At 42.0% G+C, this 25,337-nt stretch overlaps 1 protein-coding gene across 2 annotated transcripts; it reads right to left on the reverse strand.

Annotated features, from left to right (window-relative positions):
* Window positions 1–3,026: 3,026 nt before the first annotated feature.
* SLC30A7 (solute carrier family 30 member 7) lies at window positions 3,027–24,348 on the reverse strand. Of its 2 annotated transcripts, XM_061379014.1 has the most exons (11): window positions 24,170–24,301; window positions 23,925–24,026; window positions 21,676–21,789; window positions 20,375–20,462; window positions 18,654–18,780; window positions 17,597–17,746; window positions 15,277–15,327; window positions 13,891–14,026; window positions 6,329–6,419; window positions 5,236–5,385; window positions 3,027–3,249 (listed from the first exon to the last, which is right to left on the reverse strand). In XM_061379014.1, exons 1-11 carry the CDS (start codon window positions 24,247–24,249, stop codon window positions 3,202–3,204), a joined length of 1,137 nt encoding a protein of 378 aa, XP_061234998.1. In that variant the 5' UTR covers window positions 24,250–24,301; the 3' UTR covers window positions 3,027–3,201. The 2 variants fall into 2 exon arrangements, with proteins under 2 accessions (XP_061234998.1, XP_061234999.1); XM_061379015.1 differs by lacking the exons at window positions 3,027–3,249; window positions 5,236–5,385; window positions 6,329–6,419 and adding an exon at window positions 11,138–11,275 and having other exon boundaries at window positions 24,170–24,348.
* Between the last annotated feature and the right edge of the window lie 989 nt (window positions 24,349–25,337).

A 25,337-nucleotide genomic window follows, 5' to 3' on the forward strand; every position in this document is an offset into this window, starting at 1 on the left:
AGCTACATGGGAACATGAGAGAAGCACACTCTGAAATCCTGGTTCAAAACTCAGTGCTGCATAGCACGAGGCTGAGTTTTGGCAGATGATCTGCAGACACTGACCCATCTCTGGCTGTCAGTCCTTCACACAAATCTTTGCTGAAATGACTGTCTCCCATCAAGCATTAAAAGCGGAATGTTCTACAAGTGGACAAGTACTAGGAATTAGCAAACCAGGAAATAACAGTGCTTTGACAGTCAGGAGAAGAGAAGCTGCACTTTGAATTGCATGATCTGTCCTCTCCTAAAATCCGAGTGAGTATCCCCTTAGTAGGTAAATAAGAAGAGCTCCGCTGTCACTGTGCTTACTGAAATACCAAATGTGGTGGTTCTTGCCTACTGGACTCGTCATCTACTGTCGTTCAGAGAGTTTTGTGATGCTTTTTTTTCAGCAAGCTTAAAAAGACTTAAAAGTCTCCTTGGAATCTGACTTCCCTATACCAGATTTGTCTTTGTTTGATTATGTTTAACAAACCAACAATCCATTTCTTACTATGAAACATCAATCTGTCCTCAAAAATAATGAAGAAAGTGCTATGTCAGTTAGAAAACTAACTTATCTGTTGCTAGCAGATGGACAAGTCATAGTAAGCAGCAAAAATATGTCAAAAATCACTCCAATCTATATTGGGTGATTATAACCAGCTGAAGGGCTTTTTCACTCCATTTCCCAGACACTTTCTAAAGAGTTTGTAGATGTACATCTAAAAGAGAACCACCACCAAGGAAACCTAGTTGCCATTCAGGCAGATTTCCCACTTGGAAACAAACTGTAACTGTTGTCTTTCCATTAGGAAAACTAAGTCAGTGGCCCTGCTCAGCTCCAGCAGCACCACAGTGTTTCACCAGCTCCAGGAGTACTCAGTCCTGAAACAAACGGGTGATTTAAACCAGAGCCTGGCTCTTGGATCATGACACAATTGCAATGAAGTGGGCTAGTGTTAGTCTTGAAAGTGATACCAGTTGATCTTCTGTAGCCTCAAAGAGTAGTAATAATAACTAGAACAAATAATAATCATGACATCATGCTGTCAGTCAGCAAGCAACATACAACAAAGCAATGAGGGATCTCTGCCCTGTCGTCAGAACCAGATTTTAATCACCTTGTCTGTGAACATACATGCAAGTGGTATCTTAAACTGCAGCACCCAGATCTGCTAAGAAGATTCTGGCACCCTACCCTGTGCTGTGGAGCTGTCTCATCCCATCCTCCAGTCAGAAACTCCAGGCCTCGCAGAGCACCTACAAGGGCAGACAGGGAGGGAGGCAGACAGGTGCAAGCAGAAGGCCAGGAGAGATGTGGAACAGTGCTGCGGGCATCCCCAGCAGAACCAGACAGCATCAGGAACCAGCAACAGGGATAAAGAAGGATGTGATTAGAAGAGGCTGTAAAGCTTAAAAGCAACATGTATGTGGCTTTCTACCGCTATTTTTCTTCATGCCCGGTTTTCAATTCAAGCACAAGGGTACATCCCCAAGCTTCGCACAAAATCAACATTCAGGTTTCAGTGTCTCACCTGGAAAATTCAGGAACAACCGATCAATTTGGCAAGCATCATGTTTTCACATTAAAGGTAAAAATATAGGTGCTTTATAGAAATGATGAAAGGAATGCAAGGAGCTTTACCTCCAAGGTGAATTCAGCGATACCAGTGGCAAATTTCCACATTTCCCACCATTTCCACAATGAATCTCAGGTACTTTCACAGTGCCCGGTACTTACTACACAGCCACTGTCAGCCTTAGAGGGCTTTGATTTCAGTTGTTGCTATGTATCAGGTACCAGAAGTATATCTCAGTACCAGAAGTCCATCCCACTCAGTACTGGCTATGATTTATCAGGAAAATGCCCATCTTGTTTTTGACTCCACAATGTTCTGTGCGTAAAACATCCTCTTAGAGTCTTCCATTGGTAAGTTAACTACTACAGCATAGTGGAATTATCACCTGTAATACCAAGTATAGCATATTGCCTTGCAACAACACTCAGAGCAAAGTGTACTGCATGGAGAATTCCTTTTTCCATGAAAACACACAAGGCTGCAATGAGACAGTAACAAACATCAGACTTGTCGACCAGGGAAAAGCCTAATCTTAAAGAGCATGAACCATGGTCCATATTTCCATTGCAGATATAACCACCAGAAACAACTATTTGCAGTATTTGGAAAGGCAAAAGTTCTCTCACCGATCACTTTAATAAAAGGCATTACAACCTATTAAAATCAAGGAGATTAAATCCCTAAATGGTTTAGTGAAAGCTTCAATTTTTTCCCACCCTGTAATTTGGAAGATAAAACACTTCAAGCATTTGCTTCCATCACCAGCATCTTCCCCAAGCTGCCTGTTGTTGCAGGGACTATGAACATGAGTAGCATCCTGTAATATCTCTTAACCCTTAACTGTATGAGGGGACTAAGAATTGGAAGTAAATGTAGTATTTTGACTAAAGTAATTTCCACAAGGTGTGCAGTAAGATATCCAGCTTGTTTTGGAAGCAAGTCTCTTCCCCTTTTACACTGGAATTCTGCTGCCTGGTAAGATGCAAGTGCAAGGAAAGTCTAACATCTAAAGTTATGTGAGTACACAAACCCCCACATATGTCACTAGTAAATAATCAGACTGCATACAAGATACTTGTAAAAGTAATAAAATCCTTTGATGCTCCTGATTTATGCTGGCAAATACCTATCCTGATATAAAAGGCACTTTGAAAACCCAATATGGTTTGGTTCTTTAAGTTTGCAAAGTACAAACAATTGTACAAACATACGATTATATCAAAGCATGTCAGCCACTGTGACATCATCTACAAAACGAGTTTCCAATAGTTGAGAACACTGGTTTTATGGGAATGAGCAATGGTTTCAGCAGCTTCACTGAAGACATGACAGGGTTTCCAGTACCGTAATCTTAGGAAGTAAAAAAAACCCTCAAAACCTTACAGGTTTAGGGGCCACAAAATAAATCAAGACCCAAATTCCGTAACATTCATTCAATATTTACTCCCTGGAGGTGAAGTCCATCCATAGCCCAAGGGCAGAAATCCATTCAGTCCATTCCAGAGCAGTGGTGGAGGCAGGCTCTGTCTCAAGAAGTGTGTTGTTCTACTAGTACAGTACAGAAAACTTTGGTCCAACAGCACAAGTTTAGGAATTCACTACATGGCTGCAACGTCAATCTGTATGTAAAGCTGTCTTACTCCTGCCTATGGAAAAGAGAAGAGTTAAAAACCCCAAACTTGTAAAGCCAAAGCAATTCAGCTATCCTGAACACAGTCCACACCAATAAGTTACCTAGTAAAGAACCTCAGGATCTTATTTTTCTTCTTATTAATCTTCCACGTCCAGCTCACCATTCACTGAGATGCTGGCTATTTGGAAACCCCAAACTCTGACAGTACTGTATGAATACCTAGTTCTTCACCTAGTTGAGTGAACACACTTGACTAATTATACATTAACATTACATATTAACTATACATTGACTATATAATAACTACAGCTTTGATACATCACCTTTTCTGCTTCATCCTGAGTAACTAAAACACATGAAGCTGCACAAAAGAAATTCCTTTGTCCAAGTTTAACTCCCTGAAAGCAAGCTGCTTGGAGAGCTGTCAGGGTAAAATGGAGCCAAGCACAAGAATGTAACATGGGATTTGTTGTCTGAACCAGCTCTACACTAAGATTTCAGCAAGAAACTACGATGTCTACAGTGGCTTTACATGACAGCATGGCATGACTTTTGGTAAAGGTACATGAATTGTACAAAAGCCATTTCTCTCAGAAACCTTGTTAAACTGGGCTTAGGTGGACCTGCTTGGTTTCATAATTCAATATAAAGCAGCATTAAAAGAAATTGTGATGGTCACTGATTATGCACTGTGATCTTGAAGCATTAGGCTGAATACTGCTGAAGATCAGACTGTTCAACTAACACCAACTTGAGTTTAGCTCAGTCAAGTGGCACAGCAGCTAAGATTAATTAGGGACAGTATTACCGAGGAGAAAAATCTCTACTTGCTCCAACTGCTCCTCCACTTATTACCATAGGTCACATAAGAAAAACGGTAAGACCTTGTTCTCCCAATTCACTTCCTGGACGCATGGCTCTGGATACCTGCACAGCTACAGAGCAGCTGAAGAGCTAATGACCCACTTGGGAAATGCAATCCTTTGGATGTAAAATTCATTTTAATGCAGTAGAATGTTCTGCAAACATCTTGCCGAAACATATCCCTTAGTTTCAAACTACTCAGTCTTCAGAATAAGCCATGCAGGATGATTTCTAACTACTCAATAATCCAGAGCTGCATGTGATGGAACATCTCAAAAAGGGCCAGACTTTGTTCTAAAATCAAATTTTAGTCCTATTTTTAACAAGAAGAACTTATACTTTCTTAAGTCTCTAACATAAACCCAGGTATGTGTGTTTATATTTACTGGGCTCCCCATGACTGACTACTTCAAATTCCTGTAAGGAGAATTCATGCACTGAGGCAGCACATTGGAGGGGTGGTTTCAGTGGTGCTTCTCCTGAAAGACCAGAAACCGAGTAGGCAAAATGCATTCAAAAATCACAAAATCCAGCCCGGGATTTTTAATTAAGCTGACAGTAATTTGCATTATCTCCAAAATATTACTCTTTAGCTGACAATGTTTTGTAACCTAAAACACCGGTTTTAAATAGGAATATTGTCTCCTTTTCAGCTATAGAACCCTGTCACTCAAAAGCAGATAAAGGACATTATGGCCCATGGATTCTTGGGAGGGAGAGGCATGAATGACAAATACATTCTTAGGGGAATAGAAATGAATGACAGTATCAGCAGAGTGAAAAACTTACATAGGTCCCAGCCTGCAGTTGGAAGCCCTGTCTTGAGGGAAGCCTCATCTATTTTCTTGGCTCCCCATTGGTCAATATAGGGTTTCAACTTAATTTGATACACCTCAGACAACTACAGCTGTTACTTACATTAAGCAGCATCAAAAAGCAATGCAGAGGTACAGCAGTTTCACTTACACTACTGAGTATTGTGAAATTGTTCTATACAGCTAGAGCAGAGCAGCTCTTCAAAACACACCACCATCAAAACCAGAAACATTCAGTTTTTCTTCATAAGAACTACAATGTCCCATCAAGTGACAGGCGCTTTACACTTTGAGACGTGATTTCTGCTCACGAGACATACCTGAGTAAAAATATTGTGAGTCTGGCTTAGAATCCACCTTCCATCAGCATCAGGAGCTACTAGTAATTTCAAAGTCCCTATGTAAACATCAGTACAGAGGGTCCAGAAATGGGGCTCATGTAAACTGTAAACTCCTTGCAGCTGCTGCACCTAAAAATACAAGCACATTTTAAAATACATACTTCAGAAAATGTCTGTACTATGTTTTTTTACAGAAAATATTATAAATGATATTTCTTTTACTTCTGGTTCACTGTGCAGTTTGTAATACTTCAATTCCTTATTACTATTTCAGCAACTGTAATGAAGGAGAACACATGCAGATCACAGGTACATGTCATGATTTGGTATGTTGCTGCATTGATATTCTACATATGTTTTACTAAAACCACTTCTGAAAACAGTGAGGTCCAAGAGAAAAGTCACAGTTATGTGATTTGAGAGAGCATTCCATTAAAACAGCAGTTTTTGCAAATGCAGGAATGTCCCCATTAAAAATATGGAGAGAGATACAAACCATTAACAGAAATCTATTAACATGTTTTGTGAGGGGGGGTTATGTTTGTCCTGTCCAAACCCTTTCTTTTGCCTCTGTCCACCTTTAGCAAACTTTCCACATATTACAGTCCTGTACTTGACACTCCTACAAGTGCTTTGTATTCACTTTGCAAAGGTGCGTCAATGTTCAGTCATAACACAGTAGTAGATTAAGTTACAGAGTAGTACCAGGAGCCACCAAATCTGAGTAATACACTTCCAATGTTACTTACTACTAGACTTTGAGGGAGCCAAAAACTAACAAATCAGAAAAACATTATCCACTTTGTATCAGCACAAAGTACTTTGAGAGGAAAAGCTCCAGGCCCTGTTTTTCTAACCTACCCTAGCACATTTTAAAACACAAACCAAGCTGAAACTACAGACAATTTAGGACAGCAGAAAGATCAGAATCAAACTGGTACCTCCATTCGTACAATCTAAGGAACCTTCCACAGGCAGTACTGGGAAAGCATCACAAAATATCCTTATACACACAGTTGTGGCTTATTCAGTCAGCAGCTCGATCTGAAGTGAAAACCGGCTAAGAGCTCACCCTCTGATAGCACTGAGGCAGAGTGTTTTCCAGGGAAGGAGGAGTTCGCTGCATCAGAATTCCAATGGATTCTTTTAGAAGTGGAACAATACTGGAAAGAAAAAAGCAAGTTACAATGCTATTACACTGTCTAAAGATGCAGAGCAATGTAACATTCCTTAATGCTCTTGAAGCATTTTTCTTCAGCTGTTTCACCAGAAGCTAAGAAAGTTGTCCTGAAAACCTGGTACAGACAAGGACTGACAGAATTGCTGTGGTGTCTCACTAAAGCCAAGATTACATCTCCCCCAGATTTGCCACAGAGACAACTGGTGGATGCTCACAAAAGATTTAATAGTTGAATCCTGGTATTTGAGATGAGCTTTCTTAGTCTCTTCAAAGTTATATGACAAGGCAGCTGATAAGCACAGCTCAAAACCCAGACCTCAATGGCAATCACTCACAACCAACCATAAAATAGGCAACTGAAATTGGGTTTGCTTTTGTGCTTGGCTTCAGGCATATTTTTCTTATGAACTCTGATAATAATGGGGAGATCATAAAACAAAATTAATATGGACCAGTCCAGCTCTAACAAAGTTATTCTGTCAGAAACAGACAACTTAGCATATTCTTGAACTCAGCAAAGGAGCTCAGCCAAACTCAAGGATTAAACATTTGGAAGCAATTAGAGGTTCCCTCCTGGCCAAATGGTCTTGTTTAATCAGCAAGCCAAGAGAACACTTAGTGGCCTTTTTATTACTGATACTTTCCTTTATTTTTTTAATAGAAGCAGTTGGCCAGTTAGCCCATCTGCTGAAGCTACCACTAAGTATTCATACTCATATTACAGATGCAGAATGGCAAACTGTTGTTTAGGAGCAGCGTATCCTGTCTGGCTCAACAGAGCATCCTAACATTTTCAAGAGTATGACAAATATCTACAGCCCAATATTAACACTTGAACAGCAATCTCATTTCAAGAGCACATTAAGTCAACCCACCACTCTAGAACACAACTGATAATGTATTTCATAAGCTGTAAGCTGAATTTCAGTGTTCAGCACTGGCATCACAGCTGGAACACACGGAGTAATGGGATAACAAACATCAGAAAACATGTCCAAGAGATTAACTGGGCTGTCTGTTAAAGGAAACCACTGAAGCATTGTTTGAAACCTCATGAAGTGATGCAGAACACACTGTGCACCCCAGGTGTATATCTGCAGATGATGAACAGCATGTCCCAACCATTCTTTTCCATTTCTGAAGATCTGGTTCCATTTGTATGTGGAAGTAGCGCTGGCTGTGAGCTGAGCAGTCCACCTCCTCGGCTAACCCTTAGGCAGGGCTGGGAGGAGGTTAGAGGGTGCATGACTCTTGTCCAATGAACCCCTGGAAAAACAGACACCCTAAATTTTTGTCTCCTTGCAGGCACAGTGATTATTCCAGCCAAATTCGCTGTCTGATGCACTTCATATGGCCTCACACAGTTCCACTGCTACTGGGGGGAATTGGTTCAGACATAGGAAGAAGCAATTAGAAGCAGGCAGGAGTTGCCTGAAGTGGACCTGTCACACAGACAATTAAACATTCAGCAAGGCAGTAACTGCCCAACTGTCTAAAGAAAGCCTAATTGGAGTGTCACGTTCTACAGACAGTGGATTACAACAGTTTATGGAAAAAAGTTCTTATCAATGGACCCATCTCACTAAGTAATGTCCATGTCACAAGCATTACATCAAAGGAGCTGGGGCTGCCAAAATACTCTCTTGCTGAATTGATTTCAGATTAACTCACTAAAAATACAGGTTTGCTTCTTCATAATAATCTTGACAGACCAATACACAAGTTCAGGATGCAAATGGAATACAAGATCTTTGAAAACAGACTCCAGTCCCATAAATTTAACAAGGCCCCTTTAACATATGGGTGAGGCTTCCAAAGGCTTCAAAACATATACACATACAGCCTGCATGCTTTTTCCAGGGAAAGGACTAAAGGAATGGAGACCACAGAAGCTTGCATTGCTATTGGGACATACCACTAAGAGTGGGTGGGAAGAAAAACATAAAAGCAACACAACCAAGAAACGTCTGATTTGCACAACTTATTTATATTATTTTATCTATCTGATGCACATAATCTGACAGAACCAAAATGAACTGGCAAGTAGGAGATCTGGAGAGACAGCCTGCAGAAACGTAAGACTGGCAGGTTGGGCATGTTAACCCACTCCAAAAAAGGATTTGGTCAGTGAAACCAGTTGATTTACTCTGGAACAGGATGCACACTGGAGAGAGGAAGTGAAAACCCTGTTAGAAGCTCTTCGCTAAACAAGCTTTGAAAATTAACATCTACTTCATTCTGAGAACCCTCTGCCTAAAAACTGATCTTCCAAGGTTAAGTCTATCAGCAAGGTGTGCATAAGCACCAAAGACTGCCTCCCCTTGCCCAGCAGCACCATTGAGCATGAAGGAACTGGGCAGGGTTTAACCCAGAGAAGAGAAGGCTCAGGGGGGACCATATTGCTCCCTACAACTGCCTGACAGGAGGATGGAGCCAGGAGGGGCTGAGCTTTGCTCCCAAGGAACAAGGGATGGGACAAGAGGAAATGGCCTCAAGCTGCACCAGGGCAGGTTTAGATGGAGCTGAGGAACAATTCCTTCCCCAGAGGGTGCTCAGGCATTGGAACAGGCTGCCCAGGGCAGGGCTGGAGTCACCGTCCCTGCAAGTGTTCACACACCGTGGAGACGAGGCCTCAGTGCCATGGGTTAGCCGTGGCCTTGGCAGGGCTGGGGAATGGTTGGACTGGATGAGCTTAAAGATCTTTTCCAACCTGGCTGATTCTATGATTAGCTCAGAATTAACTAATATACAAAATGTGAGTGGGCAAACACTTGACTCCTCATACAGCTGATACAGCTTAAAATACAGTCTCCCTGATGGCAGGATTTCCCCTATTCATGGAATTCAGCTCCACACTAAAGCTTTGAGCGAGAAATCTTCTGTGCAAGTGTTTTGCAGCAATGCTGCACAAGTTACCTTTTATCGAGACCTCACAAAAGCACTAAAGCCATGGTGTGAAACAGCAACAGCTTAAAAGTACAAAGAGTAAAGGTAAATCGGGATGTGCAGCTTGATACTGCAGGTGAAAGCTGAAGCATCCTTCAGGTCACACCTCTCTCCTCTCAGACAGTGTTCACCTACAAGCTTCTCTTTTGGAAAGCTGGAAAGGGCAAACACCAGATGCAGTGATGGGATCTGTCCTCACAACTACATTAGAGCAGAAGCCCATGCACCCATCTCTGCATCCAAAGGGACACTATCTTACTAGGTGTCTTACCTTTTACTGTAAGCCCAACTAACACGACAAAATACAGAATCCAGTTTCCAGTTTTCTGCTCTTTCAGGTTTTCCACTGCTCCATACATACTACTGGCGTACAAAACCTTTTAATAAAAATACAGAACTCCACACAGTATGCCGCTCTCTCAGACACTAACCAAAAAACAGTATTATTTAATCACCAGGAGTCACTAGAAATATTAGTTCCATCCCATGTGACTGAAGAAAACACTAGGAAAGATGAGCAAGCATGCTGAAAAGTGTGGTTACAGAATCTGACCAAGCTTTCCTTTTTTTAGATTAGTCATTAGTGCAAGACACACATGGCTGTCTCTGCAGCAGCTATTGCATTGATACTTCCCCTCCCTTTTGCTTTGTATTTACAAAAATATTATCGAGAAAAAACAAATGCTGCTGAATTCGCACCCAGCAGCAGTCTGGAAGCTTTGGTGCTAAAGCAGACACAATCTTTCAGTGGTCTCTAATTACCAAGCCTTGAATCTAAAATATCACACTCAATCCTGGACTGGTTTGGGTTGGAAGGGACCTTAAAGCTCACCCAGTTCCAACCCCTGACACAGGCAGGGGAACCTCACACTAGAGCAGGTTGCTCCAAGCCCCTGTGTCCAACCTGGCCTTAAACACTGCCAGGGATGGGGCAGCCACAGCTTCTTTGGGCACCCTGTGCCAGCGCCTCAGCACCCTCACAGGGAAGAGCTTCTGCCTTAGATCTAACCTGAACTGCCCCTGCTTCAGTGTGAACCCATCACTCCTTGTCCTATTGCTAGAGTCCCTGATGCAGAGTCCCTCTCCAGCATCCTTTGAGGCCCCCTTCAGACACTGGAAGCTGCTCCAAGGTCTCCACACCGCTTTAGAATGTAAAAGAGGCACTAACCCGCAGCAAGAATTGGGACATAAACAGATCCTCTACAAAAGTCCTAATAGCAAAAGCAGCTAATGTGTGTAAATTTAGTTGGCAGCACATCACACTTGCACTGTTGCAGGGGGAGCCAAAGGTGTTCAAGCAGATAAAAGCTACTGATAAGTTCAGCTTGCCACTATGACACATGGTTTGAGTAGCAACCAAGAGTGAAAGCATCAGACTCTTCATCAACGTACATCACATTCAGGTAATGCTCATATCCATTCCAGTTCCACTGTTTGGCAGGCACAGCCAGCAAGACTCTGCCATTGCCATGATCTTGGACAGCAAGGCTGAAAACCCTTTACACAGCCACTGCAGTCAGAGCACAGCAGGAAATGCATTTAGTGCTTTCAGCACAACAGAGAATACTTGTGACAGAAGTGTTTGCCTTCCACAAAATCTAAGACTCAAGATCTATGGCTCTTCAAATCCCATAGCTGAAAAAGTAAAGCCAGGTTTCAAGATCTTTTATTTTTCCTCCAGCCACCACCCACATGGGCAGTGCCAAGACTGTTACCCTGTTTCAGAACATTAATAACGGTTTTCCATCAGGCAGTGGCAGCTTTAATCAGACTGCAGGCTTTGGTCAAGACAAGGATCCCAGGTTTAATGCTTACTTTCCCAATTCTAAATTGGCTGTTCTCATCACAGTGCAGTGCTTTGATTCCCAAGTAAGGCCAGCAAGTACCATAAGCCTGTAAGCAAAGGCAGTGCAGGCCATTTAGCAATGATGGCTTAAAACACCACCATCAAGCATGCTTGTTCAGGGGACTTTTGCTAAGAAAATTCCTTCCGAATCTAACCAAATGCAGCACTTCATTGAAAAAAAGCAACTTTTTATACTGTTATGCCCCGCACATTAAAGGCATATACCCTAAATGTTACACGCATGTGCTCCCTCAAAGCTCTTTCATGAGATATCATGTTCAAGCAGCTCTAGATGACGTAAGCCATGGAAACAATTTCACTTAAATGACTAAATTGCCTCATATGTTCAACCCATTACTATGTGGTATGCATACTCTGTCCAATCCAGTATCATATTTAGTTTACAGTGCCTTTCTAGAAGTATGTGGGACTAACAATGGTTTCAGACAAACTTCTTGCTTTGCACTGGAGTTGTGGCTTTTGGTCATGACTATTTCACATTGAGACACTAAAATTGCCTCAACACTTCAGAACAAAGCTTTGAATTCTAATGTTAAAAAAAGTAAATGAACATTTAGTTTTAAATATTAAAAGCAGTTTAGAGTCTTAAAAACACCTTGGGAAAAACTTGAAGAGTGTCAACCTGAACACCTATGAAATAGCCAAGCTTTTGTAAAAGAAATGATAAATACTTCCAATAAAATGCTCATAAAACAGACTCCTCTACTTTAACCATGTCCTATTTATGCGTTACAATTCAATGGACACTTTCATGAGATCGTGCAGAAAGTAATCAAAGGAGGATTCATCAGGTATTAGTGGTAGCATCCAGGAACACAACAGCTACAACCCCTCACCCAAACCAACCCTTCAGAAAGGGCCATAGATTTATGATGCAGAGATTGGAAAAGACTGCAGGATATAGTCAGTAATATGAGGACCGTTTTACTTCCTCTATGAACCATCTTATCACCATGGATGGTGAAGGCAGAATAAACAATGGTTTCATGTCCAGAAATGTACAGGATTACCAAAGTCAAACAACACAAAAGGGGACTCGAGCTCTCAAGGAATACCCATCTGAAACTGCCAGTCATCTTGTTTATGATCTTGTTTAAGTGTATTTCAAGCAAAACCATCAGTAGTTAAGTCTTTTGGACTACTTAAGAATTAAAAACCCAACCAACCAAAACAAACCAAACCCAACTCAAACTTTCAATTACTGCTTGCTCCTGCTGTGCTGGCATGTGTCAGTCTGCAAGACATGCAGGCTTGCATCTCCTGACTGTGATGCAGCTGACTGCACTCAGCATAACGGTTTTAGAGATCATTATAGCACTGTGGACCAACAAAATGATACAGGCTGAGGTCTGGGATCAGGTCAAAATATGCTGCACCAGCAGCACAGGGCATGAACCTCAGACACTCCTAACTGTGCTAGAAGACATACCTATAAACAGCTTTATCATGAAACCTCTATCATTGAACGTAGTCTTCTTCAACCTCTGTATGCATGGAAGAAAAATACTTTCTGATCAGCACTCTACATGTGCTTTCCTGTATACAAAGCTAGACCTTTAAATGCAAAGTATATGGAAACTAGTGCTTTACTCAGCTATTACCTTGGCAACAGTTTCTTCTGCGTTAGTAGCCTGCACATTTATCTCCCATTTTTTTTGATATTTCAGTAATAGAATTAATTTGTAATACTTTCTCCTTTATGAAATTACAGGAGGTTTAGGTAAAAATATCAAGCTCCCATTAAAGTGGCAATTCAACAGTGATCTCTAACACAGACTTCTGTGGGCATTTAGTGCCCTACTCTGCTAATTTGTGAGATTCATGTCAATAGTTTTGTGAATGCTGCCATGCACATGGTATAAACATGCCATATGTGGTATAAGCATAAGTAGCTGCAGTCAGTCAGATTACATTCACCACTACAGAGACAGAGGTGCTCAGTTATGAGGCTGTAACTGGAGTTGTGGCACTCCACCCTATGTCACCACTGAAACCTCTGCCAGAAAAGCCCCAGTAACAGCAGCACTGAATGAAATGTTCGCTTGTCCAGTCTGATCCAAATAGCTTCACATGGACAGTAAACTTGGTAAGCAACAACAGGGAAAGGCCAGAACTACCTGAAGCATTTCCACCAGATCTGCAAAGGAATAAGGATGTCTCAGAATACAAATCCAAAAGGAAAAAGGCAGCTCTCGCCAGGGAAAAAAAAACCACAAAAAGTAGCAGATTTGATTTGTCAAGGACAAGGGCACATCCTGTGCCAGCAGGCTCAGCTCTGCTGCCCTGAAGCCATTCTGCTCCATTTACTGAAGCACACTGGTTTACATAAGCATGTACTAAATACAGAGAGGAAGCTTTCTACAGCTTGAACCTGAAAGACATTTTTGTATAATCATGCAAACAGGACTAAAAGATGCAGATTTAAGAGCAAAAGCTGTAGCTGTAGAAAAGGGAAAGACAGACAATTCCTGTAAGAGCACAGCAAGAAAGCTATACAGAACAGAGGTAAGGTATCACTCTTGGAAGGAAAGCAAACATTGCAAGTCATTAGTATTAAAGACAAACCTTTTCTTCCAAGCTGTAATCTGTGCTGTAACTTACATCAAAGACACTGCCAGCTATCAGTGATATCAACACTTACCTTACACCTATAAGTAGTGCTATCAGCATTGAACAAATAGGATCTGCTATCATTAGACCGTAGTTCTGCATCAGTATAGCGGATATGATCACACCAATACTTCCCAGTGTGTCTGCAACAATGTGCAGAAATACACCTGTAAGAGATTAATTGACATCATTACAACTTGGTATTCTTAAAGCTAATGGAGCCTTTTAAAGCCAGGTTATAGAGAAGAGTTACAAGATCTAGGTAACAATTTATGCTCATGGTCAATTTTTGGTTAAGCACATTGAAAACAATCACAGGATTTCAACATACTCATAGAACACAGAGCATGTGAAGAATTGACATTATTTTCTGTACTTAGTAGTAATAGGTATTTCAATACTCTCCCTTATTGCAGTAATGAAACTCACATTCCCTGATGCCTACATACAAGAAGTACTGTATAAGATGGAAAGACTGTTAACAGAAACAGCTCTGTAAAGCTTTGAAAGATGCTTATGTGTCACTGACAGCATCTTATAGGAGTTAATTGTCAAAGAAATCTAAGACAAAAGACTTTGAGAATTAACCAACACTGCAGACATGAACAACTTACTCTGCAGAATAGCACACTACCTTAGAAGACAAAGAAACAGGGACTTTGCAGATAACCAAAATTTAGCCTCTGGAGCTCCCTGCTGGCAACGATGGGAACAGTCATTCAGAAACAGCTTTTGGAATACACAGCAAGTAGTCTGGTATGGGCAAGATGCTGGGAGGGCACACGGCCATAAGAGCTGGTCCCAACAGACAGAAGGATATTGTTGTACATTTGGGTATGCCAAATAATTACTACCTACTGCATGACTCAGTTTCCTCCCCCAATTTTGAGCACTTAAATTAATCAAAGTTCAAACCTGACATTTAAATTATCAGTAATTTATTTACACTTATGCTCAGGAGATCACAGACTCCAATAGTGCCAATTCAGACTGAATTACCATCTTGTCCAAACAACCATAACAGCTTGATGAAATACAAGCTGTAAGCTCAGGCACCCTTTAACAATTACACCAACATGCATTTTCCAAATACATTCTATCTTAATATTGGTCTTCACTTCCCAGAGCACACGATGCAATTAGGCTCCTTCGGTTTCTGTATTAACCACTCTTTCTTAGAGTTTTATTATTTGATGTTTTCAGTATCAGTAACAGAAGCTGAATACCAGCTTTTGAGATCCCCCTTTTAAACCGATGTTCCAACTACAGTGAATGTAGAAGGGGACTTCAAAAAATAGCTCCTCTGAGAAAAACAGCATTTTCTCAGAGGCACCCTCTAAACCAGATGTGACAGTCAGTAAGAAGCAGGCATACCAGGATAAAACTAATAAAACCACTATCCTTTTTTTCAGCATACCTTGTAAAATCTGTTTGCTGGACCCAGCCATCCCTTCAAGAGAATTGTCACCTGTGAAGATTAATTATTGGTAGGTTAACACGCTACACAAGGACTCTCTCTAATGGTATATTCTGTTATGGTTTTCCCATATTTTCTGGATCAGACACGCTGCTCACAGTTACCAGCTTTTACTTCAGCTGTTTGTTTTAAAGTCTTAAAATACCCACTTTATACAATAGATTTTATGTATGCATAAAGATCAACATGTTTTTTAATGAAAACAAACTGAGACATTAGACCTTTCCAATATTTAGCAGTGTAAGATCCCCTCAAGAATACAAGCCATACACACAAGCAAGAGCAAGGTCAAATAGATTTGCTCACCAGAAATATTTCACTTAAGGAAGCGTTCATGCCTAATGTAAACCAAGAAGGATAAAACTTGGAAAAGGTAGAACTAAGTAAAAAAAAATTCCTCTCAACCAAGCAGATTAATGCCTCTGTGGAACATATCCACCCCTGGCAGAGTTCAAGGCCAGGCTGGACAGAGCCTTGAGCAACATGGTTCAGTGTGAGGCATCTCTGCCTCTGGATGATCATAAGGTCCTTTTCAACCCAAACCAGTCTGGGATTCTATGTCAGAAACGTATTTTACAGTATCACAGTATCACAGTATGTTAGAGATTGGAAGGGACCTCAAAAGATCATCTAGTCCAATCCCCCTGCCGGAGCAGGAACACCTAGATAAGGTTACACAGGAACGTGTCCAGGCGGGTTTTGAATGTCTCCAAAGAAGGAGATTCCACAACCTCCCTGGGCAGCCTGTTCCAGTGTTCCGTCACCCTCACTGAGAAGAAGTTTCTTCTCAGGTTTAAGTGGAACCTCTTGTGCTCCAATTTGTACCCATTACCCCTTGTCCTTTCATTGTTTGCCACTGAGAAGAGCCTGGCTCCATCCTCGTGACACTCCCCCTTTATATATTTATATACACTAATAAGGTCACCCCTCAATCTCCTCTTCTCCAAACTATAGAGACCCAGCTCCCTCAGTCTTTCCTCATAAGGGAGATGCTCCACTCCCTTAATCATCTTAGTTGCCCTGCGCTGGACTCTCTCCAGCAGGTCCCTGTCCTTTTTAAACTGAGGGGCCCAGAACTGGACACAATATTCCAGATGAGGCCTCACCAGGGCAGAGTAGAGGGGAAGGAGGACCTCTCTCGACCTACTAACCACCCCCCTTCTAATACAACCCAGGATGCCATTGGCCTTCTTGGCCACAAGGGCACAGTGTCGGCTCATGGTCACCCTGTCGTCCACCAGGACCCCCAGGTCCCTCTCCCCTACACTGCTCTCTAACAGGTCGTTCCCCAGCCTATACTGGAACCTGGGGTTGTTCCTGCCCAGATGCAGGACTCTACACTTTCCCTTGTTATATTTCATCAAGTTATTCCCCGCCCAGCTCTCCAGCCTGTCCAGGTCCCTCTGGATGGCAGCACAGCCTTCTGGCGTGTCGGCCACCCCTCCCAGCTTAGTGTCATCAGCAAACTTGCTGATAGTGCACTCAATTCCCTCATCTAAATCGCTGATGAATATATTAAATAATACTGGTCCCAGTACCGACCCTTGAGGCACTCCACTAGATACAGGCCTCCAACTAGACTCCGCCCCATAGACTACAACTCTCTGGCTTCTCTCCTTCAGCCAGTTCACAGTCCAGAGAGATGGCTTCTAGTGAAAATATACCGTAATTTATGTGAAAGTGAGCTTCAAATTGCACAAAACTACCTTTGCTGTCCCACTGGGGTAGAGAACATGGGGAGAGCAAGGAACAGGCAGGAGGAAGGAGCTCCTGCTTTCCAGACAAACTCTGGGAGAACACTTGGAAAGCAAGCACCAATTTTCTACTACGAATAGCAGAGAAAGGACAAGTAAATACTCTTATACTCTGTCACCTCCTGTCTGCAAGGTACCACACTATTCCCTGCTCTGAATGTGCCCATCTGGAGTCACATCCGATCCTAGTTTATGGCTTAGGCAGGAAGGACTGACATTACAATAAGGCTTTCCTTTGCACTGTTTCAAATGGGTGGTAACCACACTGTCTCTTCTCCCATAGTGAAGGCTACTGATCATATTCTGCATGGATGTCTCTTCACAGATTTTTTTGCCATTATAGAAAAGATTCAAGCATAGAAAAGATACCAAGTCCCTTTTTCATGACCAGCTTCAAAACAGATTACAACCACACAAGATGGGGCAAATCTTATATTTGAGATCGCAAACCAAGTACAACATATAAGTTGAGTCAAGATGGCCTATGACATGAACCAAGTACTTACCATGACAGTAATCCTGACCATGAGAGTGTCCATGACCATGATCATGAGTGTGTCCATGGCCATGTTTATGCTCATGGCTGTGACCATGACCTCCGTGACTGTGTCCATGGCCGAGACCACCATTAAATAGAGAATGGCTGTGTTCATGACCTATAAACAAATGGTACCATCAGAACATACATTTAAATTGTTGAATCAAAAGATGCTTACGTTTGTTTCTAAGCAACTTAAAACCTATTCATCTTTTAGGTCATCTTAATGTACAGCTTTAAATAAGTTCAGAAAATTAACACAAGCTATTTGATATCTAGATCTATGCTTGGCAACTGCATAAAAATATAACTGAATTGAGAAGTCAAATGCTTTTGTACATTCCACTTCTGAGATAAGTTGTGCTATCCTTTTAGTACAATTGTGTAGACGTACACATAATAGAATCATATTACAAATAGCTGTTTTAATAAATAAGAAATTGGCTATCACTCAGACATAAAAAAATAATAAAATCAAGCTAAATCACTGTTTAAAGACCAAAGCCTATTTTCTTCCACCAGTCTATATTGGTTTATGCAGTAAGCTGAAAGAGATACCAATTAGCTTTGCAGAAAGAAAAAACCCTTTTTACCAAATATATATATTTAGGCAAATACTGTATTTTGAATTTAAATGCAGAATTTAAGTTGAGAAGCATCTGAAGCTGAATCAGCCCACGCTTAAGATCTGGTTCAGACACTGCTTTGTAAATTTTCCAGTCAAAATCTTCTTAACTCCAGCTTAATTTTGTCCAAATGACACTCTACAAATCTGTCCCAGTAAGGCACAGAGAGTGCATGGTCCAGAAAGTACATTCTGGAGTTCTAAGTCTTCCAGTTAATGGATATTAACACGGAAAGAGGCAGTGACATACCAGGGCTAGTGATAAAACATAAAAGTCAATACTGCAACAAGTCACATATCCATTTGCCTAGGATTGCCACTAAAACCACATTACAATTCAATCCTGGGGTTCTCAGGGTGCCACAGAAGGAAACAGTACTGAAAATTATAGACATCCTACCAGAGCCATGTGAATGCCCATGACCTCCATGTTGAAAAACAAATATTCCTATAAGATTTACAATGAATCCTAGTATAGAAACAGGAAGAAGTCTTTCATGATGCACATCAGGAGGCTCAAGTGCTCTCTAAAAAACAAAACAAAACAAACTAAACACCAAAACAAAGCTAACAAACCCAAATACAATCTCTTTACATCCTTAAAAGACACTGAACAACCTAGAAATCACTCAGGACTTTCAGGTTTTGGGAAGGTATGTGAACAATTCTTACTGTCTGAAGTTGAAGTTGTTTATTATGAAAGCTGTGAAAGTATAGCAGAATATTCTGACAGTCTAACTTTTATCACAGGATTTCAATATGCTGCAGGATGTGACTCAACACCATATGAAAACGTTCAAGTGTTGTACAATGCAGACTGATCGAGTCATCAAAAAACTTCCAAGAATTTATAATGCCATTTCTTCCTTTCTGCTAAGAAAGATGAGAGGATGAGAAGAATGAAATGAAGACTGAGAACAAACTGCAGCATTTTCTTAAAACTTCTAAAATCTAGACTGATTTTTTCTTAACTCTTTTCTTACCCTACTTTCTTTGGAAGTTTTTCTTTAGTGAGACATTACAGGCCTAACACAATTTGCATCTTGAAGCTAAGTGTTGAAGAGTGTAAATTACTATTGATGGCGTAGAGAAACATTCACCATCTGCCCCCAGGTATGAAAGGAATAGCAAGACAATGAAACTTGCAGTAGATGCAACATTTTAAAGCAACAAAGAGAAAGGAAGTCACCACCACAAACAAAGCTAATACTTAACATGGGAGCTAAGACCAGCAGAAAAACAATGATGTTTCAACATTAACCTAGACCCTTCCAGTAGCAATTTTTTTGTATTTCTAGCGGCTTTTGTTGCTGCTTCTAGATTTGGAGTGAAGTTTTCATGTTTTTAGCAATTTCAATTCAGTTTGTACAGATTTTGAAACATTTACAGGCTTATTTATGTACAGGATATGTTCCTGAGAACTCTTACCAGTTCTCCAGTAAAAAGAAAACCACTAGAATGTATTCTGAACTAGAAGGCTAAACAAATTTAGAGTGCATCTCCCATTAAAAGGAAAATGGCTTTAATATAAACTGATCAGAATCAGTTTTACTCTTAATCCTACCTCACTTCAGCGCAGACATGCTTGATGTCTACATTTAAATCTTGAAATTATCACCTGAATCATCTTGAAAAAAAAAAAAAAATAATCAAGTGCCCTTATAAATGTTAAAGCTATTACTACTTGCCAGTTTTATCAGACCAAGATATGGCAGATAATCCTTTTTCTTTGATAAGTTAGACCAACTTCTTCACAGGATGTGGCTTATGACTAATGGCTCTCCTCTGAATAACTAGCATTTATCTTTCTTTATTGGCCTCATTAGTCCATTAACAATGAGAAATAAAGATCTTTCTATGACATGCTTAACCACCTGAAAAAGGATAGGGTAAATCTCACAGAACCTTTACACACAGTCAAAATACACTATTTAAGAAGCTAGTACTGATACACTGAAAAAGCTGGTTTCTGTGTCACAAACCAACAATTTTAGATTGCCTTATTCTCTGTTCAAAACCCAGTTTAATTTTTCAATTCAATTTCACTGATTTTATCCCCATTAAATATGTTCTACAAATATCAATGTGACTATTGATAATGCAAAGGACTCCATAACATACCTCAACACCTTCAGAAAAAATGAAGAACGCTGTAAAGATAAGGAATAAACCATTTACAAAACCAGCAAGTACTTCTGCTCGAACATACCTGCAAGAAATGAAAAAAACAAAAGCAGATATTAACACCTCCATTATAATGCTAAAAATTAGAAGTGGAATTTATGAGACTTGGAGTACAATCTTCTAGTTCTCAGTTGTATTACAAAGGGATTTGCTAAATGGAAGATGCAGTAAATTAACTGCAGTAAGTACATACAGTAAGAAATTCAGTACGTTGTATTATGACAGAAATTACCTGATCCAGATCAGCCATTACCTGATCTAGATGAAAGAAAGCTGTCAATATGTCAAACTCTTCCCATTTAAGATGCTCTTAAAATTATAGTATAAATGTATATTTGGAAGTATATAGTAATATATATATTACTATATAGTAAATAGATATATATAGTAATATATTATATAGTAAATACTATAGAAATATAGTATAAATGTATGTTTGGAAGCCACAAAATAAGACAATCATGTGAGATGCAACTGAAGTCTGCTGATCTAAAGTTCTTCAAGCAGCCATACATTAATTTGCCCCTCTGTACCAGAGGGATTTTTAGTACAAGTAGAAATTAACTATTTCATATACTAAAGTTTTCCAACACAAAGCAGTCAGGTTAAAATAACATGTAGCAAACATCAGGCTTAACAAATTGTGGCTGTTCTCTATTAAATGGAACACCAGCTGTTTAAATGCAGAGCAGTAATTAATACAGAACTTGCTTTCACTGCAATTAGTTCACAGTACAATCAATTCTTCCTAAATTGATTTCTAGGCACACTGCAGTTTCCACCTTAATTAAACAGTGCTTTACGTTTCAGACTACACAATCTGTGCTTAGGCAACACAGTGGAAGCTAAATGCTGACATTCAGGTCAGTAATGCTATAGGAACGCAGCAACCCCTGTTACAGCTCGCTTGCTGTTAATTAATCGTATCACCAATTTAATAATATTTTATCACCAGTATTGTTTCATAGGGCACAATTGCAACATGCAATGGAAGCAAGTGCCCTTGGAACAGAATCAGGTGGAACAGCTATATCCATGAAGATGGTATGGCATGAGGGAGTTACTAACTTAACAGTTGACACAAGTCACCTTAAAAACCCACACTTTGAACATGTTGTGTGAAAAGAGGTTTTGTTCATAGGAGTGAAAAAATTCTACTAGGCATTTACTGAAGTAGGTAAAGGTAACAGCCTGAAGTTCACTAAAGCACATAAAGGCAACAGCCTGAAGTTTCTTACCCATAGGAGAACGCATCGTTTGACCTCCATTTTGAAATAACTGAAGCTGCTAATCCAGCCAATAGAGCAGTACAGTCAAAAAACATATGAAAAGAATCTGATATTAGACCTAAACTGGAGAAAAAAAAGAAAAAGAAAACAAACAGGGAAAAGAAAAGTCACATTCCATATGTTACATGTTTAGCATGGGAAAACAGCATTTAATCTTTTACGCACTAGCAGAACACACTGTGTGTCTAACTGTCAGGCAAGATTTTGCTATCACAGAGGAGAAAGCCACACTAGATGACTAATACAAACATGGTGACAACTGCTTTTGTCAGCTTTGGGAAGGCACTTTGGAAGAGTGCTTGGCAAAAGATCCTCCTAGTATATGATTCTGGTGGTAGCAGAGGGTGGTTTCCATAACCACAGACCCTGGAGTAGATGCACCCACAGCCGCACCTCTCACCAACATAGTGGCAGGTATTTGCTCTTCTATTTCGATTTATAGTTTGACCATATGAGCAAAACTGGTTAGAAAAGAATATACACACAAGCTGCATTTAAGTGCTGATCCCACGTAAGTGCATTTTGCAGCCAGTTACAAAAGCAAACTGTGTTTAAAGACACTGCTTTTCTATTATACACAACGTATATATCGGTTAACGTGTACAGTAACACTAAAACTGTTCTGCAGAAGACTGCCAATGCCACCAGTGATGGAACTAAGCATTTACAAAAGCAATATTCTCAAACCAATTTTTGAAGTTGATACTTTGGAAGAGTTTTCACACACAGGGAAAATCAGTCAAAAATTTCTTTGATGCCTGTTACTGAAACAAGCTCCCATACTAGCTCTGAACCAGAAATCATACAGCAAGTTATGATGGCACTGTGCTCACAACTGCTGATCCCATAAACGCAAGACTTCCCATAGGTGCAATGCCAACACAGCTGTACTGCTTTCACACACTAAGCTAATATGTCCAAGTAGCCAGAGGCACAAGCATTTATCAACAGAGGTTGATATCAACAGACTGCAACACAATTCACCACATGGCATAAAGATGCTTTGTGGCAGAGGCACAGTTCTAAGTGACTCAACTGAACAAATGACAGGAAGATCTGAGGCTTTTTTTTTTGTTTAATTATAGAATCCCAGACCGGTTTGGGCTGAAAGAGACCTTAAAGCTCATCCAGTTCCAACCCCCCGCCACTGGCAGGGACACCTCACACCAGAGCAGGTTGCTCCAAGCCCCTGTGTCCAGCCTGGCCTTGAACACTGCCAGGGATGGGGCAGCCACAGCTTCTCTGGGCACCCTGTGCCAGGGCCTCAGCACCCTCAGAGGGAAGAGCTTCTGCCTTAGATCTAACCTGAACTTCCCCTGTTTCAGTGTGAACCCATCACCCCTTGTCCTATTGCTAGACTCCCTGATGCAGAGTCCCTCCCCAGCATCCGTAGAGCCCCCTTCAGACACTGGAAGCTGCTCTGAGGTCTCCACACAGTTTCTCTTCTCCAGGCTCAACAACCCCAATGTTCTCAGCCTGAACTCAGAAGTCTCTTATACTTAATTAAGATGGAAACAGGGTTTTCAGCAGGGCCTGTAGTGACAGGACAAAGGGTGATGGTTTTAAACCAAAAGCAGGGAGATTCAAGCTGGATGCGAGGAAAAATTCTTTACAAAGTGGTAAAACACTGGCACAGATTGCCCAGAGGTGGCAGATGCCCCATTCTTGGAGACATTCAATGCCAAATTGTGGTTCTAGGCAACCTGATGCAGTTGAAGATGTTCCTGCTCATTGCAGGGGCTTGGACTAGATGAGCTTTGAAGGTCCCTTCCATCCCACACCATTCTATGGTTCTATGAATTCCTGCTTCTCACTTAGAGACAAGGATGTTTGCTGCAGTGCTGTCTGCTGACGCCCAGCTACCAGCTTCCACATGAAGCCACATTCCCAGACAAAGGATATCTGTGGCAAGCAGGAGGCCCAGAACTGTTACATCCAGTCCTGGCTCGTGTAACTCACGCGCAAGGGCAGGCAGGCCTCCCCCTCAGCCCCGAGCCGAGCCGGCGGGACATCGGCTCCAGACTCCTGCTCAAGGCGGGCTCCAGCTGAGGGGCCGGGGGAAGCTCTCCGGTAGCCCCAGGGCCCGGCCGCACGGCCAAGGCCCGGCCCCACCGAAAGGGAGACGTGGCAGTGTCCGCGGCGGGAGGCGCCGCTTCCTGCGCGCTGGGAGCCGCTCCCGCCCCGCTCCTCCCTGGTACCTGTTACTCCAGATGCCGTAGAGCAGCTCCACGAAGGCGAAGGAGAGGTTGAGGCAGAGGAAGAAGAACAGGTTGCGGGAGGTCTTGTCCTTCAGGATGGACCTGCGCACGGAGCACACAACGGGTCACCCACCGCCGGCACAGCGGCGGCCAGGCGTCTTCCGCATCAGCCTCCCCAGCCCCTCCGCGGGGGCTCGGCCGCTGGCACGGCCCCCGCTGCGCCCGGCCCAGCCTGGGCCTCTTACCTGAACCAGCCCGACACCTTCCTGAGCAGGTTGAGCTTGGGCGGCTTGTATTCATCGTCCTTGATGGAGAGAGGCAACATCCTGCCGGGGCTGCTGGACCCAGGCTGCGGCGCACGGCCGCGCTACCGGACGCCGAGGTAAAGCCACCGCGTCTAGACCGCCGTACCCGCGGCAGCACCCGGACTACAACCCGCGGCCTACCGGGAGGAAGCACAGGAACGCCCCGCAACAGGCGGGCCTAGGCCGCCCCGCCCCTGAGTCAGCGGAGCGGCTGCGCGGCCGAGCCGAGCCGAGCCGCAGGGTACCGGGAGGCGCTTTTTGTCGTCTCGTGTGCTCGGGCCCGCGGCAGGGACGCCTCGGGAGCACGGCCCGGCTGCTGCACCGCCTCAGGAGGGCTCGGGCGGCCTCCCGAACGTGAGCGAACCCGTGCACGGGGGGAGCCGGGCCGGGGGCAGCTGTCCGCTTCGGCTGCGGGGGATCGATGGTGCCCACGGAGAGGGGGGGACCCGCGCAGTACTTGTATTAAAAATACTGTATTTTGACATAGGTCTTGATTTCCATCCGTTCTGGGTTTGGTTTTGTTCTCTACAGGGGGTATTGTAAGAATTTTTTCAAGAGGTCAGTCTTGCACTGCAATTTCATAATTTAATTCGAAAAACTCATTGGCATTTTTCTGCTGGAAGGTCCATTGAATGTTCATTCTAAAGGTTTTATATAGGCGTTTATTTTAACTAAAGAATGCATAATAACGTCATCCTTGTCACCATTACAGCTGATCATATGTAACTGAGTACATACAAGAATGTATGGCAAGCCAAGAAGTCTCATTTCCACAGCAGGCATTCATATTTTCACCATGTTTTTAAATATTTAACTAGTTAATTGTGACAGTACCATTGGTCATTATGGCTGCAAGTAGGTGGCACCTGGGGAAAGGGAACCTAAGGTTCACCCCTTTGAAAGCAGGTATGGCCAAGCTCCAGTTTGAGTTTGTATGAGCCAGGTATGAGTATCTGCACCTTTAAAATGAACCACCCAAACAAGTGATGAGCTTCTGGAAATAGTTTCAGTAATTTCTCCAGCCACACATCAAATAAGTCAGTGGTAAAACTCAAATTTGGGATGGCCTGTATGTGTGGATGTATTCAGACTGGTATAGGTACAAATT

Source organism: Neopsephotus bourkii, unplaced genomic scaffold, assembly GCF_033783945.1.
Source record: "Neopsephotus bourkii isolate Nb327-2 ecotype Australia unplaced genomic scaffold, CSIRO-AGI_Nbou_v1 NB_1768, whole genome shotgun sequence".
Taxonomy (NCBI): Eukaryota; Metazoa; Chordata; class Aves; order Psittaciformes; family Psittacidae; genus Neopsephotus; species Neopsephotus bourkii.